At 36.6% G+C, this 13,197-nt stretch overlaps 2 protein-coding genes across 9 annotated transcripts in view; one reads left to right on the forward strand and one right to left on the reverse strand.

Annotated features, from left to right (window-relative positions):
• Window positions 1-13,197, forward strand: part of AOPEP (aminopeptidase O (putative)) — a 287,414-nt gene that overhangs the window by 209,216 nt on the left and 65,001 nt on the right. Inside the window, exon 18 of one of the 3 annotated variants that reach the window (XM_040089515.2) lies at window positions 2,698-3,033. The exons of 1 other annotated variant lie outside the window; for it this stretch is intronic. The gene's annotated coding sequence lies outside the window, so the exon portion shown is untranslated. Of the gene's footprint in view, window positions 1-530; window positions 1,050-2,697; window positions 3,034-13,197 lie in introns of those variants that run through there. One more of the 3 variants, XM_040089514.2, reaches the window with a different exon arrangement.
• The window catches only part of FANCC (FA complementation group C), an 83,269-nt gene continuing 75,284 nt past the window's right edge, over window positions 5,213-13,197 (reverse strand). For 3 of the 6 annotated variants that reach the window (XM_040089518.2, XM_040089517.2, XM_040089520.2), the window contains exons 14-16: window positions 11,449-11,620; window positions 8,477-8,677; window positions 5,722-6,646 (exon numbers count right to left, since the gene is read on the reverse strand). In XM_040089518.2, the coding sequence (XP_039945452.1) occupies window positions 6,503-6,646; window positions 8,477-8,677; window positions 11,449-11,620 (517 nt within the window). In that variant the 3' untranslated portion in view covers window positions 5,722-6,502. Of the gene's footprint in view, window positions 6,647-8,476; window positions 8,678-11,448; window positions 11,621-13,197 lie in introns of those variants that run through there. The other 3 variants (XM_040089519.2, XM_040089521.2, XM_040089523.1) reach the window with 3 other exon arrangements.

Raw genomic sequence — 13,197 nt, forward strand, 5'->3', positions numbered from 1 at the left:
AGAAATTGAATTTCTGTAAACATTTGCTTTTGCATGATCATTTACACATCAGAAAGCAGAACTTGGTTTTCAACTGACACCACTTCATATTAACACAGTACTCCCAATAGTAATGCCCACAGTACAACCTGTGAAACTTTGGTTTTGCTCGTTGCTCCATTGAAGTTTCATTCCAATTTATTCGGTTTTACCCCTGAAAAGTACTTTACGGTGGTTTTTTTTTTTTTTCCCTAACACAGGGAACCACACTGCACCATCCCTCTCATTCTGCTTTTCACATGCCTCTTCAGCCAACATTTCCCTACACGCAGACTGTATGTCCCTACAGCCATCTTTGTTCCCATCAGTAACATGGTAATATTACCCTGCAAACTGACGTCAATGCTAAAAGCTGGTGTAGCACTGTATTTGTGCATCAAGAGCATTCAGCATCAAAACCACACGTTTATAACATGTAAAAACCAAAAATTATTTCCCCCTTTGTCTTGAAATACAGCTATTAAAGACTGTGCATTTTGGTTATGTTTTAGAGGTGGTGAGGACGCAATGCAGTCAAGAACTCCTCTTTCTGAATGGCTCTTCCTCCTGCTTACTCCCTGTCTGAAGAATCAAGAGCTACAGTCTTTCAGATTGACAAAAGAAAAAGGAATTTATAGGAAAACTATGAAAATGGCATCACAACAGGATGTCACGTGTGACATCTTTTTATATTTTCTTTAAATTCATGTGGATTGCCAGACTCTACAGTGCATTTTGAAGAACTGTCCCAAAGCAGTGTTAACTTTTTAAGTGGTGCACCAGCTGGGCTGTTCAAATGATGATTTCTGAAGCAGATGGGGTACAGCATTGATACCAAAATCTCTTCTTTCATTCTCCTGCAAGTTTGCCAAATCTGAAGAAATCAGGGCAGGGAACAATTGACTTAGATTGCTGTGGGGTTAGACACAGGTTTGGGAGTGAAGGATCACAGCAAAAAAACCCAGAAATCCAGCCCATACTTGGTTTTATATGCAAGTTCTTAAACTTCACTTTATTATGTTTACATAGGTTCAGGGTATTTCATTTTCAAAATAAAAATAACGAAAAATAAAGAGACTGGATCAACCATTTGTGCATTCATCTTGGATTCTGGCAGGGGGGGGGAGGAACAAAAACAAACAAACAAACAAAAAAAAAACCAACAAAAAACCACAAACAAACAAACAAAAAACCCCACAATTCTTCTGCCTGAAGAGTAGGTGAATCTGAGAGCTTTCTCTGCCAATACAATGAGCAGAGCTCGTGAAAGAAAGAGCCTTGATGAAAAATAGTCAACAGCTGTCATCTGAAGACTTTAAATCCCAGTGAAATTATCTTTCCAAAACAGATATTGCTGCTTAATTGCAAGGTTTGGGCTTATATTTGCTCAGTATCCACTCATGGCCTAGGTCAACCCAGTCAGAGAAAGCAGCTACAGCAATTCAGTCTGGCCTGAAAAGTGTGCTGTGCAGCAAATTGCTAAGCACTGGCCATTTGTACTTCAGCAAAGAAGCAAACACACAAGAAAAGAAAGTTGAAACATAATGGTGGGGTTTGCAGTGAACTTGGAGATATTTACTAGTCTATGGAAAAAACATTGGTACTTTTGTCATGTTTCCAGAAAAGATGCTATTGGTCCTCCCTACTAGAAACTCACAAAATGCCTCACAAAGCGAATTCACAGACACGTATCACCAATTTCCATCTTATAAATTAATCCTGTGTCATATTTCAAGGCTTCTCTCCTCTTCCATGGAATCTGATACTGGCTTTTCCCTCTCTGTTTGCAGATATCTGAAGCTGATAAGGAAGTGCAGCACAGCTATAAGATTAAAAGCACTTAAACACTTACTGGTGGTCTCTACAGGGAACAATGGTACAGATAGGAAATCTGTATCACCAGCTATCATTACAAGTTAGTTGGAAATAGAAAAGCTGAAGTCCTATTTTCAGAAAACCTATACATAGTAGAAGTTATGGCATCATTAGTCAAAACAAACAGAAGCTGCTTTCTCATATGTGAAATAATAAGGAAATTTTTAACAGTAGCAGGCAACTGACATATTACATGCACCTGTTTAGGAAGCCTCAAACTCACAAGCTATGAAATAAAATGTTAAGGAGTGAACTGTATATGCTGGATAACTGGCACATGCACATCAGACATCTCAACAGTAATTCACAATGTTTATCAAAAATATGTAACAATGCTTCAATATAGCATTTATGTGTCTGCAAAAGTTCACTAGCCTAAGATATTTTTATTGAAAAGGGTAGAAAAGAGAGTGTAATTTTTTCTGAAGGTCTATTTTTTTATTAAGTGAGTCAATCATCTGACATAGTACAGAAGAGGCTTTTAAAGTAGTAAGGGATGTGAAGTTAGTTAAATATACAGACCTATTAAAGACACTTGCTAGATTTTTTTTCTGCTACTTGTTGATATGGAGGTTAATGGAATGTCATGTATGGAATCATTACTTCCTAATTCTAACAGTATTGAATATAAAAATCACAGCTAAATTTCTACAGAGTTTCAGACATGTTGGGTGTTATCTTTTTCTGTCACTCCCTCTCTTCACACACATGCAAGAATATGGAACTCAAACCAAAGTACCATCCTTGCCTATGAACTATATCACTACAACTCAGCTAGAGCCAGCTGTCATGTTTTTGTTTCAGTGGCTGACAGCAGTCCAATGCTTATCCCTGGGTGGCTCCTGGCAGCTCAGACAACAGTGAGCACGCTCAAGCCGTCAGAAGGATCTTGTGAGGTTTATTCCTTTCCAGCAGCCAGACAGCTTGTTGAAGGAAGATGGCCACTGCCAGCAAGGGAAGTGCCTCTGTGGCATTCACTAGTGAGCAGACCACCTAACAGCAAGTTCCCAGAATAAGCTACTCTCTGCTAGGGCAGCAAACAGAATGTGTACCATGAGCATATATTTTAAATCCAGGCAAGCATTTAAGAAAAAAATTGTACCTCAAGCAAGGAAAACTTGCCAGAGAAGTGGATTTAAGCAGGCCCACATCTGAACACTGCAATGAATTAAGTGCTAGTGGGATGCCTCTAGCACCACAGCATTTAGCTAAAGTGGTTAAACTACTGGTGTTGCCCAACAAAACATGCTGGTTGCTTAAGAAAGGCATTGCAGACATATTCATCAGGAAAGCATAAAAATTCAAACATATGCTCTGTGTGCTCATGGAGGACTCCACCTATAACATTCTAGGTTTTGGCTTTCCAGGCTTGGGTCTAGTAGATAACTGCTTTTCCATGTCAGAAATTATCAGCTTTCTTATATCACAGGAAAAACTGTGTTTTAATGGAGTATGACATTACCCATTCACAAAGAACATTAAGTACTTTATTCTGACATTAGATAATAGAGCAATGAAATGGTGTAAATCTGATTTAATAGTGTTTTGTTTAGTAACTGCAAGTAATTTGTGCTAGATGTTTTATCCTACACTTCTATAATGCTAATGCTTCAGGAATTTTTTTAATTGTATCCCTGCCAAGCCAAACATATACCGCAGATTTCAGCTCACCGAAACAAATATTAACTCGCTCTGTCTATTAACACTTCTTGGCAATTACAATGCTGAGAGTACAGAAACTTAAGCACAAATGCTAGAAGTAACAGATTAAATGATTACTGTTGGTCAGCTAAATTGCAGTGTCTGAAAATATATGACAAAATAAAATAAATTCTGCTTTGTATAGGCACTGTCCTGAGATCTTGATTAAATAAAAGCCACAGAAATTACCTTTTTTCTGCCTGAAGAAAATCCACAGAAACCACCCAGCACCATGCTGCAAAGCTTGCAGAATTCAAAAAGCTCTAACTTAGCAGTCTTAGACTGGAAAGAAGCATAATCAACAAAGAAGTAAAATTTACTATCTGTATTCTTATTCAAAAAATGCCTTGAAGCAGAACAATTTTGAAAAGTTCTCTATGTTCAGTGCCCAGAGCCAGGGTGTGTGATGGAGAGAACACAAGGGAACAACCTACTTGAAGTCTGATTTTGAGACTTGTTGGCTGGTTCAGCAAAAAAGTACAGCCTTGAAGGCTCCAAAGAACATTTCCAGAAACTGGCAATTACAGAGGAGGGGGTGTATACTGGATGGATAATGCAGAAACCACCATATGAGAAATCTTCCATTACTCAGATCTACTAAATTGCTCTGCAGCCTTCCACTGGCAAACTAAAAAAAGTAGCTTCAACATCCCACAAAATCACAGCTTATATCAGTTAGATCATAATTCAAGCGTAGTGAAAGAGTAAGGAAAAATACCAACAATTTATAACATCTGTGCTAAAAAGAGCAAAAAGAATGCCAGTACAGATACATCTCTTTTGAGTTACAGACAGTATCAATTAAGTTTCTTCCTTAGAGCCTCCCCTAATCAAGCAAACCCTCCTTACTATTTAAATCATTCAGTATTCTTAAGAAGCCAAACACAGGAAAACAAGAATGTACCAATTCACTAGTAATTCTGGGGTTTTACTGCCTTCATTGTACATTACCTTCCTGCTTGAATTGATTCATCATAATTTATGAGCATATTGTTAAAGGAAGGTAGAAGAATTTGCATGCATTTTGTCAGTGGAAAAAATAAAAACACTGATAAAGATACTTAAAAATACCTGCCCAAAACTGCCATACACATCTAAATATAATACCCATTTCATTAGCATAATTAATCTGCAAGAATTAGATACTGCAATTCCTTGCTAATATTTCTTCTACATTTGAAATTATATATAGGCACAATATGGAAAAAACACAACCACAGAGCCTCACATTCAACAACCAGATAATACATTTAACAAAAAAACAAACAAACAACCAAACAAAATCATTCTTCCTTTGTGTTAAAATTTTAGATTATTTATCATTCTAAACAGAGCACTCCACATCTGTTTCCACTAGATTAATACCTCTGAGTTTGTGTCCAAAAAATAGTTTCATTTAATCCCATATTTTTCAGCTGTGGCATTCAGGGAACAGAAAACTGGGTTGCTTGATTTTACTTTTTTATATATGTGTGGCTATTAACAATAAAAAATTGCTGTGTATTTCTTTCTGAATTTTCATTTTAATTTTTTTTAAATCAAAAAAGAGAAAACATTTTCTTTGCAGACATATATTATGTGTTTGCTATTTTTTCACTAGCAAATTGACTCACTGGGAACAAAATTGTAAGAAATCAGTTAACAGCGTAACAGAAAATATTTTTCCACTTCTTGCAGCCAAGGGACACTAAGTACACTGTTTCATTTTCCCCTTGCTCAAAAACAAATGCTACATTCAAAAAAGTTTTATTAATTCATGATACAAGATACGTCTTGGATTTTATATGCAAGAATAGTATTCCAAGTAGCATCTTTGAGTAGCGTAGCACAAGCGTTGGCATTAAAGTTAATACAGGAGAGCAAATTACTGAGGAAAGTTAGGATGCTCTGTTACTACTATTCTCTATGCGCATTCTTCTAGTTAAGCTAGAGACAGGTTCACAAAACTTTTTGGGGAAAATACTTTCCTAAGGGTAAAAAACAGAAGCCATTGCTACCTGTCTGTGCTCCTCTCAGGAGACAAAAAACACAAACAAAGAAGTAAGCAAAATGCTGGACAAAAAATGAAGTTGCAACCTTTATAGGAAATCTGTCCCTTCAAACTGGAGAATGTCCTTATGTCTCTGTTTTGCTTGCCCTCCTTTGTCTGAATAATAACGCCATATTTCTTAAATTAATAAATAATAGCATCAGTCATGGCACACTGTTAAGTGGGCTATACTGCATGCAATTTTATACCTGCAGTATCTGTTGACAAAGACCAGTTACTGGTATGGTAGAGGAAAAAACTCTCCTGTGAAAGCTGCAGTACTGAAAACCTCCTCACATCTAGCAAATTTGGGAAGAGTTTCATTGTGGAAACGTTTTCAAAAAGAAGGAAAGAGTTCAGGAAACATCACTCACTGATTTCCTGAGAACACGATGAATCACTTGAGACCATCGTTAGTTTCATAAAAGCAGAAGCACAGAACAAAACATTTTAGTAGCAACTTCTCAATCAAGCATTTGGAAATTACTTGCTTAAAAATCCCCGTATGTGTAATTTGGGAGAAAAACTGATCCTCAGCCAGATAAACAACAAGGAGATGAGTGAACTGCTTCAAATGATGGAGGTCTCTTGTTGCAAAAGGTACTCAGAACAAAATTTTCAAACATCTTTAATATTTACAGTTAGGTTTCAAAAGATTAACATTTCCATACAACAGATTATTTTTCTATAATAACATAACATAACATAACATAACATAACATAACATAACATAACATAACATAACATAGGTGAGGGAATGTAAACAAGCAGCTATAGCTTATCTGCCCTTGGTAACCAGCAGTGCCAGATGTTAATGGAAATCTGATGCTTGGATAAAGATCTGATTTGTTAGTTTCATAAATAGATGACATTAACATTCTAAACTTTAAATGTAAGTTTTTGAAGAAGTTCATTCAGCAGCTTCATAGTCCTTTGGTTTTCTTCTCCACTATGGTTTAATCTGTATGCAGTACGTGTAAGAAGGTTATAAACTTCTTTGCTTGTATCAGTTGTCTCAGTAATCTGAACGGAAACACAAAAAGTTAAATAAGGAAATTATATTGCTAAATACTAAGAATTGTTCAAAATACTTGCAAGAAAACTAGATTATTACCTCACCACTGAATGTGTGAGAACCAGCTTCTGCCCAAGGGATCTCTTTTCAGACATCCCAGTGGAGCCGAGCAACTTCGAGATTGCTGTTTTTGTCTCAAATTTAAGTGAAACAAATCAAGAGGCCCGAAAGTTTTTAAAGGAAACACAAATGGAGAGGCAGTAAAACCATTTGTAAGTCATTGCCGTAGAAAACTAAAAGCACGTGAAGGTTCTGTGTGTATTTGGGGAAACAACTCAATTCTGTAAAGCTTTCAAAAGTGAAAATAAATACCTCCCCCAAAAGATGACAAAAAAACAGGAAAAGCCCCTAAGTTCCAATTTTTGCATATCAGGAGGGACTTGACTCCTCATTATCTGTGTTAAACCCAAAGTTTATGGTGCTAAAAAGAACCACAGCCATGCATCCCAAATCAGTTCCACACCATTCTGCCTTTCATATATTGTCTTTAGTCCTTTTAAAATCACATGGAGAACCTAGCTACACATTAGTGATTACACAGATACAGTCAAAATTAATCAGACTGGTAAACCAACAAACTGGCCTACAAAAGCTCATGACCACGCTGCACTGGGAAATATTCAGAGTTTTGAAAGTTGGTTATATTACTATCTATAAAGAAGCAGAATATTGCCTTTGGTCCTCCTGGAGGGGTTTAAAGTAGCAGGCTAGTACATTACAGCATCACAGCTCAACAGCTGCACTCTCTTCATTAAGAAAAACTAGAAATAGCAGTCTGTGAAAACATATACCTGCCCCCCCAACTTTATCATTACATTCTTATGCTGAGAAGAAAATTGATCACTTGTGAACTTGCACCCTAGGATGTGAGAAATACCTTAACCGTTCTTAAAGAGAAAAATGTTACGTCTTTTTAGTCAGCCAGCTGTTTCACAAAATCAGATGCCTTACACCCTTACACATGCCATATACCCGATACACATCTATACATAAGACCACCCTGCTGCTGAATGGAAAAACTTTTGGAAGTATTGAAACTACACACTGGCTCTACTTGCATGGGGACATGCACTTCTTCAAGAATATGCTTTGATAGTCAGGAATGGATTTCTAACCCTACACTGAGATAGCACTCTTTATCTTAAGAGATACAAAAACATTTTCTAGTTTGCACCAATATACCTGAAGGCTGTCATCACCAACAGGAAGATACTGTGGCAACCTTCCAGCCTTTTACTCCTCTTCATCTTTTTTTACACCCTAAGAGACACTGTCTTAGCTCTTCATTCTCTCTTTCTCTCTCGATTACCACACTCTTTTCTTCACAGGCTTTGCCAACACATCAAGCTTCTGCTAAGACCTAGTAACCAGCTGTTCCACCCAACTGAAAACAGCGAGAAGAGAGTTCCATCATGTCTGCACTAGCTGGATGATTTAGGGAGTGATTTTTATGGGAAAATTAAAATTTTTGCGTGTGCTATCTATACCATGTGTAAATGAACTGTAGGTATCCCTTAACAGCAAGCTATTGCTTCAGCTGTTTCTGCATCTTTATAGTGACAACTATACAGATGTGCCTTGTCAGTGAGATCAAGAAGTGAATGGAAAATATTTTGACTGTAGCTAAAATAGCAGGTTAGTTATGGCTGTTGTAGTCACAGTCTCCTTTAATCCTCTGTTAATGTGTTTTCTTTATTAAGAGACAGAAACTTAAATCAAAAAATAGTAAAATAAGTATGTATATAAGTTAACCTGAAGAAAAAGGAAGAAACGCTTACATGGTAAATACATTCCTGGGCAAGCTTAGGTCCACCAGGCGAAAAGAGCAAAAAGTTGATCAGAAGATGTGTTGTAAGACGATGGTTACAACACTGCCCAATACCCACAACCCTGTGTACAGCAGCCTCCAGGTCTTTGAGAGAAAGGTCTGCACAGCTGAACAGCATCATTAGATGATTGTAGACTGCTTCAGCTTCTACCTGAAGGAAATAATTTCAAAGGATGCAGGCTCAGAGAAGAGTAAACGTCAAATCTATAATATTTTACTTTGGATTTATTCACTAAAAGAAAACTGAACCCTCAGAAAAACAACTCAAACATGAAAAGAGTTTGAGTTGAAACAGCAGGAAAACCAGGGAAGGAAGGGCTGTAACAGATTTCTTTTACACTGATTCACACACACGAAGGTGGACAGAATGGCCTTTTTTTTTCCTTTAGTCTTACAAATTAAGCAGACAGGACATCAAGCCAGGATTCTACCTTTTTAAATAATATAAGGAAATGGAGAAAATTCCTCAGAAGAACATGGCCCAATTTTTGCATTGTGCGAAAAAGAACAAAGGCTCCTCAAGAGCTCATTTCAGTATTGCTGCTGTAAATCAATTACATCCCCATGCAGCCTGACCTCGGCTGATAAAATGTTCTGGTAAGAACGTGCGTATTAACTTCTTCCTGTGTTGTTCGTAACTTATGTTTTTATGTTGTGAGTTAGACAATAAAACCTAACTTTTACTGAGAGGGTAGGAAACAGAAGATTTTGGCAGCTCTAGAAAAAGAACTATAAGCAACCACTGCAAAAAAATCCGAACAATTCTGTTCAATGTATCAAAAATTATCTGAAAAAACTTGTAGACAGAATGCAAATGAGTATCAGCTGGAACAATAGAAAAATACACCATTGTAGACCCAAAGGAAAAGAACACCTATTTCTCAAGGCCATTCACTGGGACAATTTTTTCAGACATTTATCTGATGTTGACCTACCCTTTTAACAATTTCACATAATATAGTCAGAAAGAGCTGCTATTCTTGCATTAAGTCCTGCATGTGATGCACAAATGATACCAGGATCTACAGAAAGGTAACTGGAATTTCTCATGATTCTTTATTTCTCTGTGCATTATAGAAGCCAGAGATTGCAGATGGGAGAGTAGCTGGTCCTGCTCCAAGAGCTCACGTACCCTAAAAATTTCATTCTTAGTGCCAATCACCAGGTTTTGCTCCTTCAATGTTTCAGACCTTAAAGTTATGAAAGGAGTGCAACAAAGGAATAAATACTGAGGAGCAGAATATTTAGTCCTGCACGTATAAGTGAACTCTAGTAAACAGCAAAAATAATATTTTTCTTCTTTAAATAATTTAAACCCTTTTTATTACACTCTGGCTAATATGAAGGCGTTACCTGAAGTACAGAGGAGGAGGACAAAATCCTATGTTATGAGTGCACACCTTTTCACACAAAAATAATGCTGAATGAAAAGTACTCCAGATTGACATCTGTCAGAAGTTCTCATGCCATGTTAATCCTTAACTAGTGAAAGGTGCTGGGTTTGAGGTGAAAACCACTTCATTTGAAAGAGCTGAGAGCTAATCTGCCAAAGGACAAATTAAAAAAAAAAAAAACCTAACTAAAGGCAGAAGCTTTGCATGAAGTGTGGGAATGATTCTGAAGTAGCCTGACCTGTACAAAAAAACCCAAAAAAGTCTCAGCTCAAATACGTAAGAAAAGAATTATAATGAACTGAACTATCAGACCTCTGGGAAAGGATGAGTCACTGTGTGGGTTGTCAGTAGAAAAGATTTTTTGTCTCTAAAGTTTGTCTTATGTTATGACTGAATAACAAACTGATGGAATAGAGGATACACAGGGAGATGATTTAATGTATGGGACAAAGTGATTTCATTCTGTGGAATTAGAATAATATTCCATACATTGACCTGCAACTATTGTAGTGCAATAGTTTCATTCAGTCTTGTTTATTGCTCAAATATTGCCTACTTTCCCAAAGCTGCATTCTAAAAACAACCTTGATTTCTTTACTTCACCATAGCTCTAACTCTGCTCAGCCAACATCCCATCCCCTGCTCCTAGACTACAAGAAATTTAAGAGGAAAAAAATTTGAAAGTGATTGGGATGTGATCCTACATTTGTAGTGCTATCTGGGAAGCAGGAGGGGAAGGAAAGGAAATAAAATATTGCATAATGCACTGTTGTATGTGGACCATTAAATGTAAATTTAAAGCATGATTTTTACTACTGTGGGGTACTGTGCTGCATTTTTAAATCCACTAGAATCCATTTTCAAATTAAGAAAAATTTAAAAGTTGCAGCCTTTCAAATTGAGGCTTCGTAGATCCAATTGCTTGGACTAGTTCAGATTTGCGTTAATAGTTGAAATTAAAGGCTTTCAAGTATTTGCTTGCATACACAGATGCACAGCACTCTTCGTGCAGTACAGTGTGTAAGGTTAGAACACTGCTCCTTCTGTTACCAGCCCCGCATATGGTATTATCACATATTTGTTACAGCATCACATGCCAAGACCTGGAGAGAAATCAGAATAGTTGGGCAAGGTTAGGATTCAAGGCTATATTTGACAAGTGTCTTCACGGTTTCAACTGCTGTGATTTCTCTTATTTCCTTCTCATAAGACACCATAATGCAGACATGCTGAATTCTGCCACACTGTTTTAAAAAATACTTCTTTTTTTTATGATTTAAACACCCTTGTTATCCAAAAGAAAGCCAAGATGGTGCTAATCTGTATCACATAGTTAAAAAGGAGGAAGCAGTTTTTCTGTATGTCTAAAATCAGAAAAAACCCCCGACTTTCAAATTTTCCACTGCAACACAATTCCCAGAGACTTTATAAAGTCAATACCTTCCGTTTTTCTGGTGTGCACTATTTGTTTTACAGCAGTAAGATATAATCAGACTATTGACTGCTTAGTGCTACTTACGTTACCCACCATTGTTTGATTCCTTTGTTGATTTTCATTCTTAGGACAGTAGTAAAATGCCACCAGCCACAGCACAGCATCTGGTTCTACAGCAGCCTTCAGTAATTGTTCTGCTGCAACATCCAGCCACTCTCCAAAACAAGCAACCAAAAACCAGATTTCAAAGAGGTCAGTAAGAGAACTGGAAAACAAAACAGATAAAATTAGGTATTTCTCATTATTTAACATTTTTAATTGCCTTAAATTAACTACAAAAGATGATGACAGTTAACTTTAAAAAAAATCTTTACTCTTCAAAAGGGAATACCTTACTTGCTAATCATACAGCCATGTACTACTTAGTCTATTATCTGAAATCACAGTCAAACGAGATACACCCAGTGCTACTACAGATGAACTTTGACAGTACAACAGACTATCCTTAACAGCAGCTTCTAATAAACTGTGACAAAATACTATGTATGAAAAGATACATAATAAAATTCATCGCTACTGTTTATACTCTTCTGCTGGATTTCCAAAACTTTAAATCATATCTCAAGGATTACACTCTAACATACTGTTGCCTTTCACTTTGTTGCTTTCCAGGGTTATTTTCTGCTTTTTTTTGTAATTCATGAAGTGCATTTTTTGGCAATTCATGAGGAATTACATTTAGATGGACTACACATAAAGTTTTAAAGTATATTTCAAAGTATATCTCCTGAGTGTTAAAACTCATGTCTTCTTAAAGAAGACATTTGAATTTTGAAGGTGTTTACAAAAGGATTATTGGTGTAAGAAAGGACCACCACTCATTTCCACAGTTTCTCATCTGCATTCCTCTAAAGTCAGAGAAGACTTAAAGAAAAGAGATGCAAACTAATGGTAGGTGTCTCAGAAGCAAAAGTTAAATAGCATGGAAGGGCAAACAGAAGGACAGATAGAATAAGAATTAGGAACAATTATTCCTAATAAATTTGGCAAAACTTGAAAGAATTTGATGGTTTTCTTATGTTTTATTCCTGGAGACTCAAAAAGCTGCTGTGCCACCTTTGCAAGGAAACTACAAAAGATCTCAGAAATTGCAGGAGTTGATGTTACCATTATCTTGAAGACTTTCTACCATTACAGTGCCTGTTTTGGAGTCACTTCTCCACTCCCTCTACTGCTTCTGCCAGCTCTGTAGTCGCGCCTATGCTCCACCGTCATTGCCAAAAGTGGCCCTTCACTTTTTGGGGGATTTTCCCCCACAAAATGTCTATAAATTCATCAACTGATTTCTGGTTTAAAATGTCATATAATATTCACTGTTCACTGAGAGTACTACATATAATAATAAATCTCAGCACAGGAGGAATCTGCTGATTAGAAGGACACGGAAAGCACTTTGCTTTCTGTGATTCACATTTGATATAAAATAAAACTCCTGAAAACCAACCTATATAAAAGAGACCTCTAAGAAGCAACAGAATGCACCGTGTAACAGTATTTTTTTCTCATCTGTAAATCTTACTAAGTTGAGAGAACACAGAATCAGGAATAGAGCAATAAAAGAAAACTGAGTATGGTTTCTTCATGGATATTAGTATTTAAAACACATTAGATCCATTTTCTTTCTAACTGGGAGGGGTTTGGTAGAAAACATAATTGTTGTAGGATTCTAAAGGAAGTAAGAATGTATTCTGGCAAGTACAATACAGTTCAAACTAGTGTACTATTTAAAATAAAGGGGAAAAAAGACTATATATAAACCAAGAAAGGGCTGGGCAACAAAAG

Source organism: Hirundo rustica, chromosome Z, assembly GCF_015227805.2.
Source record: "Hirundo rustica isolate bHirRus1 chromosome Z, bHirRus1.pri.v3, whole genome shotgun sequence".
Lineage (NCBI taxonomy): Eukaryota > Metazoa > Chordata > Aves > Passeriformes > Hirundinidae > Hirundo > Hirundo rustica.